The sequence below is a fragment of the Bos indicus x Bos taurus genome, chromosome 13 (genome assembly GCF_003369695.1).
Source record: "Bos indicus x Bos taurus breed Angus x Brahman F1 hybrid chromosome 13, Bos_hybrid_MaternalHap_v2.0, whole genome shotgun sequence".
In the NCBI taxonomy this organism is placed as follows: domain Eukaryota; kingdom Metazoa; phylum Chordata; class Mammalia; order Artiodactyla; family Bovidae; genus Bos; species Bos indicus x Bos taurus.
In genome coordinates this window covers 31,930,267-31,947,670 of record NC_040088.1, presented here as the reverse complement: position 1 = coordinate 31,947,670, position 17,404 = coordinate 31,930,267, and the positions used below count along the sequence as shown (strand labels likewise).

The window sequence follows — 17,404 nt, the reverse complement described above, 5'->3', positions numbered from 1 at the left end:
TATATTCAGCATCACTTCAGTTCAGTTGCTCAGTCGTGTCCGACTCTTTGTGACCCCATGGACTGCAGCACGCCAGGCCTCCCTGTCCATCCATTACTCCTGGAGCTTGCTCAAACTCATGTCCATCAAGTCGGTGATGCCATCCAACCTCTCATCCTCTGTCATCCCCTTTTCCTCCTGCCTTCAATCTTTCCCAGCATCAGGGTCTTTTCCAGTGAGTCAGTTCTTCCAATAGCCAAAGTATTGGAGCTTCAGCTTCAGCATCAGTCTTCCCAATGAATATTCAGGGTTGATTTCCTTTAGGATTGACTGGTTTGATCTTCTTGCAGTCCAAGGGACTCTCAAGAGTCTTCTCCAACATATTCAGCATATCCAGGGTAAACTTAAGTTCCTGTGTTTTGTGACACATGTACTGCGATGTTCATAGCAACACTCCTTGTAATAGCAGAACTGAAAAGAACTCCTATTAATTCTCTATTACAAACTTAGTGACTTGAACAGCACATATTTATTACCTCATATTTTCTGTGAGTGAAGAGTCCAGGCATGGCTTAGTTAGATCCTCTGGTTCGGGGTTTCTCACAAGGCTGTGGTCAAAGTATTGGCCAGAGCTATGGTCTCGTCTGAAAACTGGGGAAAGATTGACTTCTGAGTTCACTTGGTTGTTGACAGTTAAGTTCTTTGTGGGCTGAAGGACTGAGGGTTTGTTTTTTGCTGGCTATTGACTGGTGGCTGCCCTCATTTCCTTGCCACGTGACCATCTCCAGTATGATAGCTTACTTCAAAGCCAGCAAGGGAGTTAATGGAGTCTATTAGCAAGATGGAAGTTATAATCTTATCTAATGTAATTGCAGAAGTGACGTCCATCACATTTGTGGTATTCCATTTATTAAAAGTCATTAGACAGGGACTTCCCTGGTGGTCCAGTGGTTAAGAATCCACTTTGCAATGCACGGAACTCAGGTTCAATCCCTGGTCAGGGAAGGAGCCCACATGCTGCGGAGCAACTAAGCCTGGGTGCCACAACTAGAGAGCCCGTACTCTGCAACAAAGATCCTGTTGCCTGCAGCTAAGATCCGAGGTGGCAAAATAAATAAATAATTCATTAAGTCCTGCCCACTTTCAAGGGGAGAGGTACACAGGTGTGAAAATCAAGAGGCAGAGATAATGGAGCTATTTAGAAGCTTGTGACCATGAAGATGAAGAAACAATGAAAGGATAAAGTCTAGAATAGTGTTATTTCTGAGAGAAAGCAGATTTATTCTATTGTTGATGGACACCTGGGTGGTTTCCAGTTGGGGGCTATTACAAATGATGCTGCCACAAAGATTTGCATACATGTCTTTTGATGTGTAACTAAGAGTGGAATTGCTGGGTCACAGGGTTGGCATTTATCAGCTCTATTAGATACTGCCAAGCAGTTTTCCAATGAGGTTATAATTGTTTAATTTTTATTAAAAAGAATGAAGTCCAGGGAACTCCCTGGCAGCCCCGTGGTTAGGACTCCAGGTTTTCACTGAAAGGGTGCATCTTCAGCCCCTGCTTGGGGGAACCAAGATCCCACAAGCTGGGCTGTACAGCCAAAAAAAGAAGAAAAAGGAAAAAATAATAATAATAATGGAGTCCAGAAAACCATGTGTTTGAAGCTGGAGTGGATGCTTTACATATGCTCAATCTGTTCTCCTAACCTGGAGTTGCTCATAAATCCTCCCTTGCTGGCTCACCCTATTCTTGGTACACAGGCTGTTGGACTTTGAGGGGGGGCAGTTGGGTACCTTCTACCCTGACTTCTTCCTGGCATGAAGAGTCTCATTTCCTCCTGGAGGCTTTCTGGAACCATCTGCACTTGCACCGTGGCTTTGGGGCCTTCCCTGGGAGCCTATAATATCCCCAGGCATGGAAAGCTCTGTACTGCAGGTCCTCCCAACTGGCCAGTTAGCCAGACTGCCCAGTGCCTGGGAATGGGAGGAATGTTTGGCAGGGACAGGAGATCACAGTTCTTTTTGTCTTTTATCTCCCACCCTAAACTGTAAGTGCCTTTAATTCCAGAGCCTTGCACAGTAACTTGCTCATCACCTACACTTAGTAAATAGTTGTTGAAAGGAGGGGACAATTAAAAGTCCCAAAAGAAAGAAAAGAAAAGAAATAATACAGTTAGTTGTTAGTCTGTATGTCTGAAAGAGTCCATACCAGGGATGATTTTGAGAAGTTGACTAGAAAAATATAAAAGAGGAAGGCCTTAACCTGGTCTTGAAGGGAGGGTAGTTTTGCCTATGAGAGGAGGGAAGGTAGTATAAGGAGGGGATCATAAATTCAGATGTCTGCATAGACCCAGAGGTAAAATAAATGTCAGAAAATAAGGACTGGTGAGGACTATGGTAAATTGGGGTGTCAGCCTTTGGTGCCAGGCTAGAATTGAATCCATGTTGTTCAATCAATAAGAGGAAGCAGAGAAGGAGGAAGAAACTTTTTTTTCAAGAGTTTAGTTTTTTTTAATTAATTAATGTCTGGCTGCATTGGGTCTTCCCTGCTGTGTGTAGGCTTTTAGTTGCCTTGAGCAGGGGCTACTAGTGGTGCAAGGGTTTCTCACTGTAGTGGCTTCTGTTGTTGCGGAGCAGCACGGACTCTAGGTGTGGGGGCTTCAGAAGTTGCAGCACCCAAGCTCAGTAGTTGTGGCCCAGGCTCAGGTGCCTTGAGGCATGTGGAATCTTCCCAGACCAGGAATCGAACTGTGTCCGCTGCATTGGCAGGTGGGTTCTTAACCACTGGACTACCAGGGAAGTCTGAATTAGAATTTTTTTAAAACCCATATGGACTAAACAAAATACATCTATAGCTTACTCTGGGCACATCGTCTGCCACCTTGAATAGACACAGGACTGCAACTGATGAAGGGACAAGTGGGGCACGTGGACTGGTGGGGTTGGGTAAAGAGAAAGCATCTGGCAAGAGTGAATGGGCTGAGATCAGTGGAAATCTCCCGATGATCGGTCATCTCAAACACCAGAGTGTTCACGTTTCACCCAAAATGATGCTAAGAAGTTTGAGGTTTTTCTGGACACTCCCGGAGCACAGAGCGGTTTGGAGCAGGGTAGGATTCACTGTAAACGATAGCTCAGGAAGACCTGTCAACAGTGTGTTAACCAGAGACCAGAAGATTAGGGGTCACAGGGATCCAGCAGAGGGTAGGAGCCTTGGAGGCTCCCCAGAGGCAGTGACCGCGGTCTTTCTGAAAAGCTGGCCTTCAGCCGCCCATACCATCTCTCCTAGTTATGTTGTTAGAAGGGTTCAATCCCCTCGGGTACTTTAGGGACCCTGTTCCAGCCACCGAAATGGGGAGGGGGGTGTTGTTTGTTCAAGGACCTGTAGGTGGAGCAGTGGCTAGAACCCTTAAAGATCCGAGGGCTACGTTTTTGCTCCGAAGGCTCTGTGCAGGTGCGCACCCTGGGACGCAGAGCTAGGCGGATCCTTCTGACATTGCGACTGCCTCCATAGAGACAGCAGAGGCTGTGGTCCCCGGAGGCGCCTGCAGAGGTTCTCCCAACCTCCACCCCGTGGGGCCTTCTTTGTTCTGATGCATTTCAGGGCCAGCCAGGCGCCCAGGATGTCTCTCAGATCCTCAAGGGGGCATTTCCTCCGAGGCAGGGAGATGAAACGGAAGAGGAAGATGCCGAAACCAGAGATCGCAGAGCCAGAATGGAGGGTTCTTCCGCTCCAGGACAGGACGTAGCGATACCCGTATCAACGGCCAGGCGGACTAGGAAGCCTAGGGGAAAAGGCAACCTTCAGGTGCCCCACCTAGCTCTGAGCCCCACCTTACGGCCGCTCCAGGGGGCAGAACCCGAGGGACGCCCCTTCCAAATTGGGCGAAGATATGGAAAGTGCAAACCCCAGCGCTGAGAGTGGACGCGCGTTGAGCCCATTCAAAGTTGCTTCTTCCTTCTCTGGCTTCTGAGCGATTCCGGTTTATTGGCTACAGCGAGCTCGAGGGCTAACTTCATCGCGAGAACTTCTCAGGCCCTGGGGCGGGGACTCTTACAGCGCAGCCGCAGGGCCTCCTGACGCAGAGGCGCATCGCCCGTTGGCGGTTCTCTGGCGCCCGCTTATTGGTCCGAAGCACCCTCGCCCCACCCCACCCCCCCGTCGACCAATGGGCGGGGGAAGGGGCGTGCCCCGGCGGCGGGCGGCGGCGGCGCGGGGCTCTCTCATGTTCGGCGTTGGGCCCCGGCTGCTGCCGCGGTCTCCAGAGCTGCCGCCTCAGCCACTGCCGCCGCTGCGGTCGTCCCTGACCGTCGCGGCCTCAGGGTGCTCCCCGCACGGTGAGACTGCTCTTCCTTATGCCACCTCCTAGTTTCATCCCCCTCACAGAGATCCCCTCCCAATCGAACCACTGTTCTAGGTAGTCGGTGACTGGGACCCCTCCGGCTGGAGCTGGAGGGCTCCGCTGTCGGGTCCGGGCCAGGGAGGGCTCCTTGGCACCCGAGCTGGGGAGGTATTAGGTCACAGGGCCGCAGGTGACCGTTAGGTGGTAGAGTTGAAGTGTTTTCCGCGGGGCGCTGTCGAGGGTATGAGTGACATTGTGAGGGTGGGGGCCTAGGGGTCAGCTCCGTCAGCAACTCCCAGCACCCCCTTTCCCCCATTGTCATCGCCTCGCTGGTGACCTTGGACGAGTAGTCTCGCTCTGACCTCGCGTGGCTCGGCACTTCAGGGAGGAGAGCAGTGATGTTGGGGAGTATGGGCTCGCGAAACTACTGCGTCAGTAGAGGTGATGGTGGGACAGAGAGGATTATCTCTGAGGGACGGAGCCACCGCTTCGCAGCCCGTGAGGGGTGTGATTGGGGTGGGTGGGGTCGGGGCGGCGTCCAGACGCTTTTGTCCCCTTAGAAGATGAGGATAGGATGGGGATGGAGGGTGGAGAGGATACAGATTCATATACCCAGGCCCCTGATGTCTCTTGGAGCTTGGCGATTACCACCCCGTTGTCATAGAGCAGGAGGTCTTTGTTTAGGCTCTGGACCAGTGTTTCTTTTAGTGAGCAGGGATCCTGGTGGACTGAGAAGGGAGACATTCAGTTGTTTTTCCTCTTGAATCTTGGCTTTGGGAAGTGTGGGTAAGGCGTTTCTCTGCCCAGGGAGCTGAAGCAGGTCAGAGGCAGCTGTTGCCCCCTGGACCTGGCCTCGCCTGGGTCGGGCAGTCAGTCTGGAGGCTAGAGGTGTCTGAGCACCCTCAGGCTAGAGGGATTGTGGGGAGGAGATGCTGGGGAGAGAAAGGCAGCATTTCTTGGTGGAGACAAGAGGATGTGAGATGGTGGGGGTCCTTTCCTCAGTTCAGCCCTGCTCCACCCATTTTTGAGAGAGAACACCCATACTTACCCTTGCAACTTTGGCCTGCTGGAGGAAGGAGGAAACGTAGTCATATCTATACTGAGTTGCTGTAAAACTGTCGCAACCACTCCTGACCTCCAGCCTTGCTTTTCCAGGCCTGTTCTAGGTATGCAGGCCCCAGTGAGCTGGGGCTGCTCTCTTGTTGCAGAGCACAGGCTCTAGGCACATTGGCTTTAGTAGTTGTAGCACGAAGGCTCAGTAGTTGCTGCTTTCGGGCTCTATAGAGCGTGGGCTCAGTAGTTGTGCCTCCCAGTTGCTCCTCAACAAGTGGGATCTTCCTTGACCAGGAATTAAACCTGTGTCTCCTGCATTGGCAGGCAGATTCTTTACCACTGAGCCACCAGGGAAGCCCCATGCTTGAGCTTTGAGGAACAGCTTCTGTGGGATTGAGTGCTTAAGCCAGGACTGAGCCCAGAGTTGGGGTAGGGAGGGTAGGAGATTGTACAGTTCCTGGCTCAGAAAATACTTGAACAGGTTGAGAATGGGAATTGAAGAATCAATGAGAAACAAGGCCCCAAGAAGCATGTCCCTAACCACAAAGCAGAGGACAAGCTGGGGCTGGTCCTGTGATGCCTGGGACTTGCGGGCTGCAGAGAGGTGCTGTTAGCATGCAGCTGTGGGATATAGGGCAAGAGTGTGGCAGGTCCTGGAGCTCTACTTTGCCATGGACAGACTGTCTTTGGCCCCTTCTCCAGCCTTGGGCACCAAGTATGGGACAGTCTGGAGGAGCAGCTAGCACCCTGTGTGCACAGCGGGACTCTAGGGGGCTGAGAACTCTGAGTTTCTGTGTTAACTGTCTCTCTGCCCAGCTGCCATTTCCTTGTTTCTGTTCCCTATGCCAGAGGCACCCGTGGGCCTGGCTGAACCCTATCTTGGGTAGGATAATCTTGAAGCAGCTTTTCTCTCTAAAGCTGAGAGGGACCTGAGCTGGGAGCTCTCTGTTTACCAGAGAGAAGGTTCTGACAGTTTCCCTGAGAGAGTAACTGAGAGCTGAAGAAGTCCCCCAAGGCCCTTATTCCAGCTTCCCAACCCTCCCCATCCCATGACTCTCCGTGGTACCACCTCTGACAGCTGATTTAAAGAGGGGGTGTCTTTTTTTTTTTGCTGGAATGGGGGCATTTCCCAGGATATATATTCTTCACATTTTCTTTATATGCCTTTCTGGTTGAGGGAGGTGGACAGTGAGCTCCCAACAGTCTGCTCTCTGGCATGCCTGGAGAACTTGCTGGCCTGGGAGTGGGGGAGGAGGAAGGCAGGATGATAGAAGGGAGAGGGAGGCCCCTCAACCCTTGAGCTGTTTTCTGAGAAGGCTAGAGGGCCTGCCCTGAGGGCCATTCCTGACTGGATTGAAGTCCTTCTTTGATGCTGAAATTGCTGTTGCTTCAGAAAGCAGTCCTTTGGGGGATTTGTTCTACAAAGGTGGGGGCAGAGTGGGGAGTGCTGTCACAGAGCTTCAGGCAACAGCTGCACCAGACCCACTGAGGAAGAGGCCATTGCTTATTTATTCCTGTGCTGCAGGTAAGGAAACTGAGGCACTGAGGCATGAAGTAACTTTGCCATGCAGCCTGAATTTAAACCAGGTCTTTGGGGCTCTGGAGCCCATGCTCTTGACCATGGCCCTGCTGCCTCTTGGGGGCTGAGCTGCTTGGGCCACGATCAAGATTTGGCTGGCACAAGAGGAGGCCTGGGGCTTCAAGGGTGCCTGGTGTTTCTCTTTGGGCACAGCTGCTGCAGGAAGAGGCCTGATGCCCTCTTCTCCCGATTCTAATGAAGAATTGTGTGTAGCTCAGGTTCTGGCTCACAGGGGACAGCGACCAGTGAGGCTTTCTGCTGGGAAAGGAGCTTTTCCAGCCTTCTCTGGGCTTTCTCATTCTCTGTTCTCAGTGCTCAAGGGTTACAAGGCAATGCCTGAGTACTTGCTCTATACTGAGCTCTGGGCAGTGCAAGAGACACAGGTCCTGCCCTCAGTGACCTTCTATTTCAAGGTTGGTGGTGGCAGTGGGGAGGTAACAGCTGATTGTGGCCAGGCTAGACAATGCCCTATGGGAGGCACCACTCTGAGATGGGGGAAGGGGAATGCCTTCCAGCACAGGGGTTGCTAAAAGAGCAGGGTGGGGAGCTCTTCTTCTAAGTGCCTCTGGGCCCTGATGTGCTACGTCTGCCTAAAGGGCCCACTGAGGCCCATTCTTGGGCTCCGTTTAGTTTGGTCATTCATTCATTAACAAATATAAACCTAACACACCTGCTCCCTGTCAGATGCTGGACTGGGTGCTGGGGATACAGGGTTTGGCAAAAGCACAGTCGCTGCTCTTGTAAGGTGGGAGACAGAGATAGTAAATGATTGCAGAAGTGAGAAAGGGAATTCTTTTTGAAGATTTTCAGGCCTATCCTGGAATGGGAGGGGGTGGGAATGGGTTGTGCTGCCTTGAAAAAGGTCCCCAAGCTGAGATGTGGATGGGAGAACAGAATTATCCCAGGCAGATGGCCTGGGTGAAGGCAGGCAGGCAGGCAACAGGCAGTGGACAGGGGAGGAAGACAGGTACAGGACCCTGCATGTAAAAGCCCTAGGAGCCTTTGCTCACCAGCCACTGTTTCATCCAGGCTGCCCAGGAAGTGTCCTGGGAAGGATAGCTGTTTCCTATTCCAGGGGATCTTCCCAACCCAGGGATCAAACCCGCATCTCCTGAGTCTCCTGCATTGGCAGGTGGATTCTTTACCACTGCGCCACCTGAGAAGCCACAAAATTATGATTGTTGTTGTGTAGTCACTAAGTCATGTCCAACTCTTTTATGACCCCATGGCTGTAGCCCACCAGTTCCTCTGTCCATGGGATTTCCCAGGCAGGAATACTCAAAGGAGTTGCCATTTCCTTCTCCAGAGGATCTTCCTGATCCAGGGGTTGAACCCACATCTCCCATGTCTCCTGCATTGCAGACGGATTCTCTACCGCCAAGTCACCTGGGAAGCTCGGGAAATGGGGGGATCTTGTCATTTTTCCCCTGGCTGTAGAGAAGTGGCTAGAGCAGCCTCTGTGCAAGGTGGGGGGAAGGCCTGGTCCCCTTGCTCTTGGCTGTGTTTCACAGGCTCTGAGTCCACAGCTTCAGGGGGTGGCTGGAGTGGGTAGGTAGGGCAGGCCTCTCTCCAAGGGCCAGACTTTCTGGAGACAGCCTTAGGGGCTGCCCTTCTCTGGGACTGACCCAGAGTGCTGGCCTGGGGCTCTTCCTGCATTCCTGAGACTCTAGCTTTGCCCTTCCCTGTACCTCCTGAGGCTTCCAACGGGGGTGCTCCTCATACCCAAGCTGTTAGCCCTGCCTTTGAGGTGGGGCTTGAGTCTTGGTGGGCTTTTGCATTGGGAAATGGGGAGGGAGGTAAGGCCTGCTCCCAGGGTAGCTCAGCACCTGAGGGGCCTTGAGGTCATGCCCTTCACAGGCCCAGTGCCAACTCTGAGGCCACTCAGTGGTTTTTCTTCATTCCCTGGACCAGCAGAGGTCATTCATACATCACTCATCTCTACTTTAGTGTATATCTCTGACAAATAAGGACACGTGCGTGCATGCGTGCTCAGTCCGTTGTGTCCAACGCTTTGCGACCCTATGGACTGTAGCCTGCCAGGCTCCTTTGTCCATGGCATTCTCCAGGCAAGAATACTGGAGTGGGTTGCCATTTCCTCCTCCAGGGGAAATAAGGACGTACTTCTCTACATAATCTAATTCCATTATCTCACCTAGCTGATCAACTCTTATTTCTTAGTGTCGTCTAAGATCCAGTCCTGTTTATTAACATTTCCCAATTATTTCCCACAACTGAGCGACTGAACTGAACTGAACTGAGAAATGGCCTTCTACATATATTTTTCTTCTTGAAATTGACGTGGTGGGAAAAGCCAGGTCAGTTGTCCCATTGAGTATCCTGCCGTCTTAGTCTCTTTGTGTATTAATTTAGCAGAACAGTTGGCAAACTTTTACTGTGAAGGGTGAGAGAGTAAATGTTTTAGACTTTGCAGGCTATGTGGCCTCTGTGGCAACTACTCAGAGTAGTTTTAATGTTTATGCTCAGTCATGTCCGAGTCTTTGCAACCCTGTGGACTGTAGCCTGTCAGACTCCTCTGTCCGTGGAGTTTTTTTCCAAGTAAAAATACTGGGGTTGGTTACCATTTTCTCCTCCAGAAGATCTTCCTGAACCAGGGATTGCTTTAGTGAAAAGCAATTTGAGGTGGCAGTCCAGTGGTTAGGACTTTCACTGCCAGGCTTTAATCCCTGGGTCAGGGAATTAAGATCCTGTAAGCCGTGAGGGCACAGCAAAACAAAGAAACAAATAAAAGCAATTTTAGACAACATGTAAACAAATGAGCACTTGGTTGTGTGCCAGTAAAACTTTACAAAAAAAACAGGAAACAGTGGCAGCCTGACAGGCTGTAGTTGGCCCATCTCCTATCTAAAGCAACTTCCCTCTTTTATTAAAATTAGGTCACTTGTCTTGCAGAATATCTGGCCTTTTGGGTTTGTCCCCTTGCTTTTTTGTGGAGTCCTTTAATTGGTTCTGCTCGCAGGTTAGACATTTGGGGCAGAACTGCCCTGTGAGCGGTGCTGTGACTTGGTGCCGCTTCACATCAGTAGGCATACTTGGGCCCCACGTCCCATTCTGAGAGGAGACTGACTAGTGCAAGACTGGCTAACGTCACTTTGCTCCATGGCAAACTTATTCCCTTTGACCTGGGTCATCTGTCAGTGGTACTTGTGTGTCTGTGAGCATCCTCGCCTTCCTGGTTTAGCACCCACTGATTGGTGTTGCTTCCAACATTTGTTTATTGGGGGGTTGCAGAATTATTTAGCATTCATTCGTTCCTTTGTTAAGGAAGAGCTATCCTTTAACCACCAGGGCTGTTTGGCCACAAGAAAGACCAAGAGACAGACTGAAGTAGTTCTCTGTAAGATTGCCAGTTTTCAGAGCAGAGAGTTGGGGTGTTGCTCTTGTCCGTAGTGACAAATGAGGGTTTGGATTTGTTTTGCTTTCTTCCTTTTTTCATAATCACTGTGAATGCTCTGATTTTATATAGTTCCATCTGTTAACATCAATTGCATAATATTCTCTCTGATGCTGAAATGGTCCCAGCCCAGTGTTTCAGAGCTGTGCTGCTTACACAGGCTTCCTGGGGGTACTTCCCACTGCCTCTGCTCTTAGGCTGCCCTTGGGGAGCTGAACTGGAAGGCCTGCCAATCAAGCCAAAGTCTCAACTGTGAGTTCTGATGGGTGGCAACCCTCTCATAGGTGCCTGTTCTGTGTATGGCCCTGTTTGATCACCAGGAGGGAAAGCTCTAAGAACATGTCTTATTATATAGTGAATAGCAAAGTCTCTCAGTCGTGTCTGACTCTTTGCGACCCCGTGGACTGTAGCCCACCAGGTTCCTCTGTCCGTGGGATTCTCCAGGCAAGAATACTGGAGTGGGTTGCCATTTCCTTCTCCAGGGGATCTTCCGGAGCCAGGGATTGAACCCAGGTCTCCTGCATTGCAGGCAGATGCTTTAACGTCTGAGCCATCAGGGCATATAGGCCCCCCTCGAAGCCTACTGTTAATTCCAACCTGGATTGACTTGTGCAGCAAGAATACTATGACCTCTGGATGTATGATGGTACAACCTGTATGTCTGGGCTGGGCCAACTCTTGGGTCACCAGAGCCAGAACTGGCCCCTGGAAAGTGCCAGTGAAGTCCCCTTCCTTTGCTGGCTGCCTCTTCCCACCAGCCTCAGGTTTGCTGGGCACTAGAGTTCTGGGCTGGTGCTTTGACACCCAGAAACTGCAGCTCAGTACATGCTGGCCGGGCTGTGGGTCAGTAGTGTGTCAGGCAAAGGTGAGGGCTCTTGGCAAATGTGGAGTGGGTGGAGGAGTAGGGGGCACAGGTACCACTTGGGCTACTGAGAGCCGAAAGGGTTTGGGTCCTTCCTAAAGGGAAACCTATGCTCTCCCACCAGCCACAGGCCCATCAGTGGCCCTGACCCTTGCCCTCCCCTCTGCACTCCCCACCCATCAGGCTCCTGCTGGTGTCCCTGGAGCATGGGAGGCTACTGAGCGTGACTGGTGGTGTCCGGCAGGAGCTGCGTGTGTCAGCCTGTGGCAGGGAGGGCGTCCATGGCTGCAGCCAACAAGGGTGAGTGCCTGCCTGGTCTGCTGGGGTTTGTAGAGTCTTATAGTGCACCCTGGTGGGAAGGGGTATTGTTGCATGTGGGATCTGTGTTGGCTGTGTGTCTGTCTGTCTGTCTGTCTGAATGTGAGGTATGAATTATATTACATCAGTAATTACACCAGTGTTTGTGCTGGGGACGCCCAGGCGCTAGCAGGGAACCTTGGTGTGCTGCCCTCGTGGCCCCATGTTCCAGCCTCCCTGTTCCACTGTGGAGGTTGGTAGCACAAGGGGCTTGGTGTGAGCACGGAGGCTCGGAAGTGGGTAGGGCTACAGTAGGTTGTGGAAAGGAATTGGGGTTTCATTCAGAGTCCAGAAAGACTCATAGAAGGTTTTAGGTGAGGTAGGACATTAGGGTTAAATCCAAGGGACTCAGCAGGGAAATGGTTGACCCCTTGGGCCTCCATTGAGTCTTCATTGTGTGCAAAAACCCAGGCAAGGACTGGCTCAGGCCTTCACCAAGCTCCTACTAATCTGCCTGCCTTAACTCCCTGCCTGCCTGGCCTTGGAAAACCTGACCCAGTGAGGGACAGCCAAGGGCCATGTGAGGAGCTCAGCGGAGGAAGGAAAGGTTTCTCTGGGAGGGGTCCTGGAGCTCCCCTGGGTTCTTCTCACCTGCCAGTGATCAGTAGTGAGGTTTAGAGGAAGCTGCAGCCCCTTCTAGGAGGGCTGAGTATAGTTTTTGACCCTCTCTGTTTCTCCCACCCCCAGGCAGGTCCCATAAAGCCCAAGCCCATTCCTGTCTCTGCCCTTTTCCCCTCTCAAGGGGGTCAGCAGGAGGAGCAGGCAGAGGGCCTCAGGACTGGCAGACCTAGAAGAGAAGGCCTGAGAGATGGGGAGCTTGGAAATGTGAAGGAGAGCACAGGGCAGGGTATCCTGAGCACTGGGGCTGAGTCCCGCACTGCCTGGGATTTGGTTAGGGTCAGGACTGTCTCTTCCCTGTCAGCCCCATTCCCTCTAAGTGAAGGGTCATATTAGCTAATCCCTAAATCCCCTCATACCCTCTTTGAGGGTGTGCATTTTCTGTGGGAGGACTAAGCAGGAGGGCAGATGAGAGTCTCAAGCCTTATGATCTCCACTGTCCAGTAGGATGTGGCCTAGCTCAGCAGAGGATGCTGACTGATATGAAGGGGCAGTCACAGGGGCAGGGCAGTGACACGGTGGAGTAGTTTCCTGGGGCTAGGAGAAGGCAACACCCCTGGAGCTCTCTCCCACTCTCTTTGTAGGCAACAAGTCCAGAGTCCGGAGTATCCGCTTCGCAACAAGCCATGATGCAGAAAGCTCCCAGAGTCATGTCCACTTTGATGAGAAGCTGCATGACTCTGTGGTCATGGTCACCCAGGAGAGCGACAGCAGCTTTCTGGTCAAGGTATGTGCATACCTCCCCCCACTTATAATCATCAACCTTATTCCCTCTACCTTCTCCCTGGCCCTGCCCAGCTTCCTGGGCCTATTCCATTTCCTCTAAGCTGGCTCCATCTTTGTCCTTCCCTGGGCCTTGGTTTCCCCATCTGTAAAATGGGAAGCGTGAGACTGTGATGAGATGAGTGCACTTATGATGTTACTTGAATGGGAGTGGAGCTTGTTAGCATCAGCATCACCCCAGCCATTGCAGTTGGAAGGCAGGTGTTCAGGCTTTGGTGTCACAGGCCTGGGTACAGTTCTGGGCCTCCTCTTTTGGCTCTGTAACCTTGGGCAGGTCACCTTGATTTTCCTTCTCTCAAGTAGACACAATTGACACCCCAAAAAACTGGAAATGGAAGGGTGTATGTATGTGAGGCTAATTATATTGATAACACAGTGTGACTTTACTCTGCTTTGCCAAACCTCTGGCTGATTGAAGCTCTTTGTAGTAGTATTTATCACCTCCATGTTTTTCCCTTCTCCTTCTCTTCTAGTGTCCATACCTCGTACACCCTTGGCTCCTCCAACTGCTGGGACACTGTTAGATCCCACATCCATTTGGGAGAGGCAGGAAGAATTCTTTGGAGGGGATGGATTGGAGGGAAACAGGGAGTGAGGCCTTAAGGTTGGACAGTATACCAGGGCTCCCATGTTGAGCCCCGGAAGGCATGGAGGTGAGCATGGTGGTTGGCGTCTGATCTATTGAGACCACCCTGCAGAGGGGCCCAGAGTCATAGCCATTTCTGCCCAAGTCTGAAACCTTTGCTCTTTCTCCAAGAGCTGACAGTTTCCCCAAGGGAGCAAACAGAATGAACCCAAACTTTCAAAAATAGCTCCCTGCCTCCCATTGCAAAATCTATTCATGTCCATGGTAGAGAAGATTTGGAAGATAGAGAAAACTATAAAGAAATTTAAAAGTATCTGCAATCATACTATCTGGAAATAACTATGGTTAATATTTTGATGTTATTCCAGTTTCCTTTCTAGCTTTCTTTCCAAAAATGAAAAGCTGGTATACCAGCGTACACACTGTTTTTTGGTTGCTTCTGTTGTGATCCATCTCCTGTTTGTTTCAGTAAATAATTTTCCATTAGATTTTACAACTGCCTGATATTCCACTATATCTGTCATCATTGATTTAGCTGGTTCCCTGTTCCTGGTGTTACAGTTGTTTCTATTTTGTACTGTTATAAATAGGGCAGTGATGCGTTTTGTTTTTTTTACATCTGAGTATTTCTCCAGGGAAATACTGCAAGTGGTGCAGCTGGATCACAGGGTACAGCCAGTGATTAGCAGGCACAGCCAGAAAGCCCTCTTGAGAGGTGTGCCCTCTTTTAGCAGAGTGTGGGAGCCATAGGGACTGAGCTTTATCATGCAGTGACATCATCCTGATCCCACTGAAAGGCTAAATACTCCCTCAAAAGACAGGGCCATCCATTTCCTGAAACTGAGCAGGAGAGCGCATGCCCTGTGAGCTGTGGATACAGCACGCACATTGCCCCTCCTGGACAGGCACTCCGGTCAGCCTACCTGCCCCGACAGCTACCCTGGCCTGTGACCTGTCACACGACTGAGTTTCTGAGTATGGCAAAGCTGTGTGTATGAACAACAGAAGTTTCCCAGGCCGTGAATCAGGGCTGTTGGACACAGTGAGCCTTTGAATGGGCAGGCATCCATGTTTGGGTGCCAGCAGGGCAGGCTGGATTCCAGGTTCCATGACTGGTGCCAGTCTTGTGGGCCAGCCCTGGACTGACAAAGCTTGTCTAGTGTCCGTTTTTGTGATTCTGACCCACCCTCCATCTTGTGCTATCTATGTTGCCTGGTGGCCTCACCATGAGTGACCAGAGGACCAGTGTCCCTGGGCACATGCTGATAGTGGTGGGGGCAGGTGGATAGCCTGTGTAGTGGGGTTTTGAGCCTTCCCTGTGGGCAGTGGCTGGTGCCTTGCTGTGTGGCAAGAGTAGCCAAGAGGTCCAGGGAGGACTATAGCTTGACCACACTGTGGCCTTCAGCCAGTCATTTCCTGGCTTCTATTTTATCATCTATAGAATGGGCCACCAAGGAACTTCAGGGCCCATGAGACAGATATGGGACAAGTGATAGGGGTGGGGTCCTTGAAGAAAGGGCCTGGAGCTGCCAGGCCAGGGGTGTGAACCAGCTAAAATGATGCAGGGAGTCAGAATCCCCTGGGATTGTCAAGGAAGCAAGTGGAGGGCCCACAGGATCACCAGTGGTACAACCTGGGCGGACCCTGGGGGAGACTGTAAGTGAAGGTGCCTCCATCCCCCACCCCTCCTGCTGCAGGTTGGCTTCCTGAAGATCCTGCACAGGTATGAAATTACCTTCACTCTACCCCCAGTGCACAGGCTGAGCAAGGACGTCCGAGAGACACCTGTCCCCAGCCTGCACCTCAAGCTCCTCAGCGTCATGCCCATCCCAGAAGGTGCGTCCCCTGCTTGGGGTGCTGGAAGCTTGCCCTCCTCCAGCAGAGCCTGGGTGTGAGCAGGAGTGACAGCATGGGTACTTCCTTCCCCCATCAGGGGCTGATGGGTAGCTCAGAAACCAGGAGACATGATGCCTCTTTATGGGCCTGCTGTGTGGCAACATGGCAGGTCCCATGCCCCAGCCCTCACTCCTGGACAGAAGTCTATGGGCTCACACAATTGACCTATGTCTGCTCACCGCCTGATGGTTACTTCAAGGGGATGGTGGGAGCCACTGAGGAACTGCTCTGGGCCTCTAGCCCTTCCTTTGCCAGGGGAAACCTACTGGAACCTCAGGAACTTTGGGCAGCTGCCTCCCAGCCCCCACCAGACCTGAAGTTGCTTTTCCATACCCTGCCACCTTCAGCACCCCTCTTCCCAAAGGCTAGCGAATCAGTTTCACCATTTACAGAAACCCCAGCTTCAGTTTCATGTCCCCCCTACTTCCACTTCATAATTTTGCCCTTAAGTGGGTTGAGCAAGCCTCCTCAGGTCTTTGCCTCTTGCCACCTGATCTGCTCAGTCCCTGCCCTGCTCCTCCCTCCCTCCCCCATCACCCTCTCTCCCTGCCTGTGATTTTGGGGAATCCCACCTCTTGCAAGCATGAGTTTTGACTTCTGGCCTACATGTAGAGCTCATTGAAGAATGGCAAGTTCCAGAAGCCTGTGTACCCAGCCCTGGGGGCAGGGGTGGAGGGGAGTTTGGGCCATCCTTGCTCCTCTAGAGGTCTTGGTGGTGGGTGGGGACCAGTGAGTGCTGGGGGGCAGGAGGCCACAGAGGTGCTGATCGCCCCGGGCAGGTTACAGCGTCAAGTGTGAGTACTCAGCGCACAAGGAGGGCGTCCTCAAGGAGGAGATGCTGCTAGCCTGTGAAGGTGGCTCCGACACCTGCGTGCGCGTGATCGTGCAGGCGCGCGTCATGGGTGAGAGCTTGAGGCCCAGGTCTGGCTAGAGGAGGGAGGCACCAGCTTGGCTACAAGGAGTTTCCACCCTCCTTGAGTCTGAAAAAGGGATCCTTGTTTTGGCCCATTCCCAGTCTCCTTGGTGGGTGCCTTTCTCCCCATCCTCTAGCAGAGCTGGGAGGGAAGGTAGAGGAGTCCCCTTGGAGTAGGTGGGGCTAGGGTCCACCCTGGCATACTGACTTCTTGCCTGTCTTGCAGACCGACACCACGGCACACCCATGCTGCTAGACGGCGTCAGGTGCGTGGGTGCTGAGCTAGAATACGACTCCGAACATAGTGACTGGCGCGGCTTCGACTGAGGCCCTCGGCACCACCTGCCTTGGGGCCCTCGGCCTTAAACCCAGCCTCATCCCCCAGATGCTGCATGACGGTGCGGCTTCCTCCCCCTTCCCCAGGGTGGGTGTGCAGGTGGAGGGTCCACGGGCCTCTACGCTAGAGCCTTGCCCATGCCTCTCACCTCATTTGTGCCACCTCCCTGCCCCTCCAATGTTCTCTTCTCCCACTTTCTCCTGTGTGCCTCAGCCTCCTGCTGGAAGAAATGGATTGAGCCCCCAAGGAGGCCATCTGAGGAGGGCCAGGGGAGGGTTGTACCCACCCTCACCCCAGCCATAAGGGCTCTAGTCAGAGCCTAGGAGAGCAAGGAGCTGGCTCTGTGGTGGAGCTGCCCTATTACTACTGCTGCTGTCTCGCTTTAGCCACCTCTCTTGTCTACTCTGTTTTTTCCACTTTTGTCCATGGTGAGGAGGAGGGAGATGCAGTTCCCAATCCCTACCCCCTAGGTCTGTGTTGTTTTTAAATGACTGGTTGGGATAAAATCCTGAAGAAATAAAACTTCCAGTGGATACTAGAAGCCAGCAGGGTTTTTGTTCTCCAGGGCCCTGAGAATGCCCAGTCCTTGCAGATGGGCCAAGGAACAGTTTTGGCTACTTACTTTTTTTGGAAGCAGGGTTACTTTGTGGTATTATAGCACCTAGCCCCCAAAAAGGTATGTGC

General features: G+C 52.1%; 1 protein-coding gene across 7 annotated transcripts; it reads left to right on the top strand.

Moving 5' to 3' along the window:
* Positions 1-2,801: 2,801 nt before the first annotated feature.
* C13H20orf27 (chromosome 13 C20orf27 homolog) lies at positions 2,802-17,261 on the top strand. Of its 7 annotated transcripts, none has more exons than XR_003514084.1 (6): positions 2,802-4,319; positions 10,497-10,620; positions 11,414-11,530; positions 12,790-12,932; positions 15,327-15,410; positions 16,610-17,261. XR_003514084.1 is itself a non-coding variant. In XM_027559359.1 (6 exons), the coding sequence occupies exons 2-6, from the start codon at positions 11,512-11,514 to the stop codon at positions 16,708-16,710; spliced, it is 525 nt and encodes a 174-aa protein (XP_027415160.1). In that variant the 5' UTR covers positions 3,417-4,319; positions 11,414-11,511; the 3' UTR covers positions 16,711-17,261. The 7 variants fall into 7 exon arrangements, 4 of the variants coding, with proteins under 4 accessions (XP_027415160.1, XP_027415158.1, XP_027415159.1 ...); XR_003514082.1 differs by lacking the exon at positions 10,497-10,620 and adding an exon at positions 16,250-16,372 and having other exon boundaries at positions 3,417-4,319; positions 11,355-11,530; XM_027559359.1 differs by lacking the exon at positions 10,497-10,620 and adding an exon at positions 16,250-16,372 and having other exon boundaries at positions 3,417-4,319; positions 15,272-15,410.
* The last annotated feature ends 143 nt before the right edge of the window (positions 17,262-17,404 follow it).

Bases quoted from the DNA above. Each gene is read 5' to 3' on its own strand.
- C13H20orf27 (XM_027559357.1), top strand. From the start codon at position 4,151: ATGGGCGGGGGAAGGGGCGTGCCCCGGCGGCGGGCGGCGGCGGCGCGG. The intron at 11,531-12,789 runs GTGAGTGCCTGC...CTCTCTTTGTAG, and splicing joins CATGGCTGCAGCCAACAAGG to GCAACAAGTCCAGAGTCCGG. The intron at 12,933-15,326 runs GTATGTGCATAC...CTCTACCCCCAG, and splicing joins ACAGCAGCTTTCTGGTCAAG to TGCACAGGCTGAGCAAGGAC.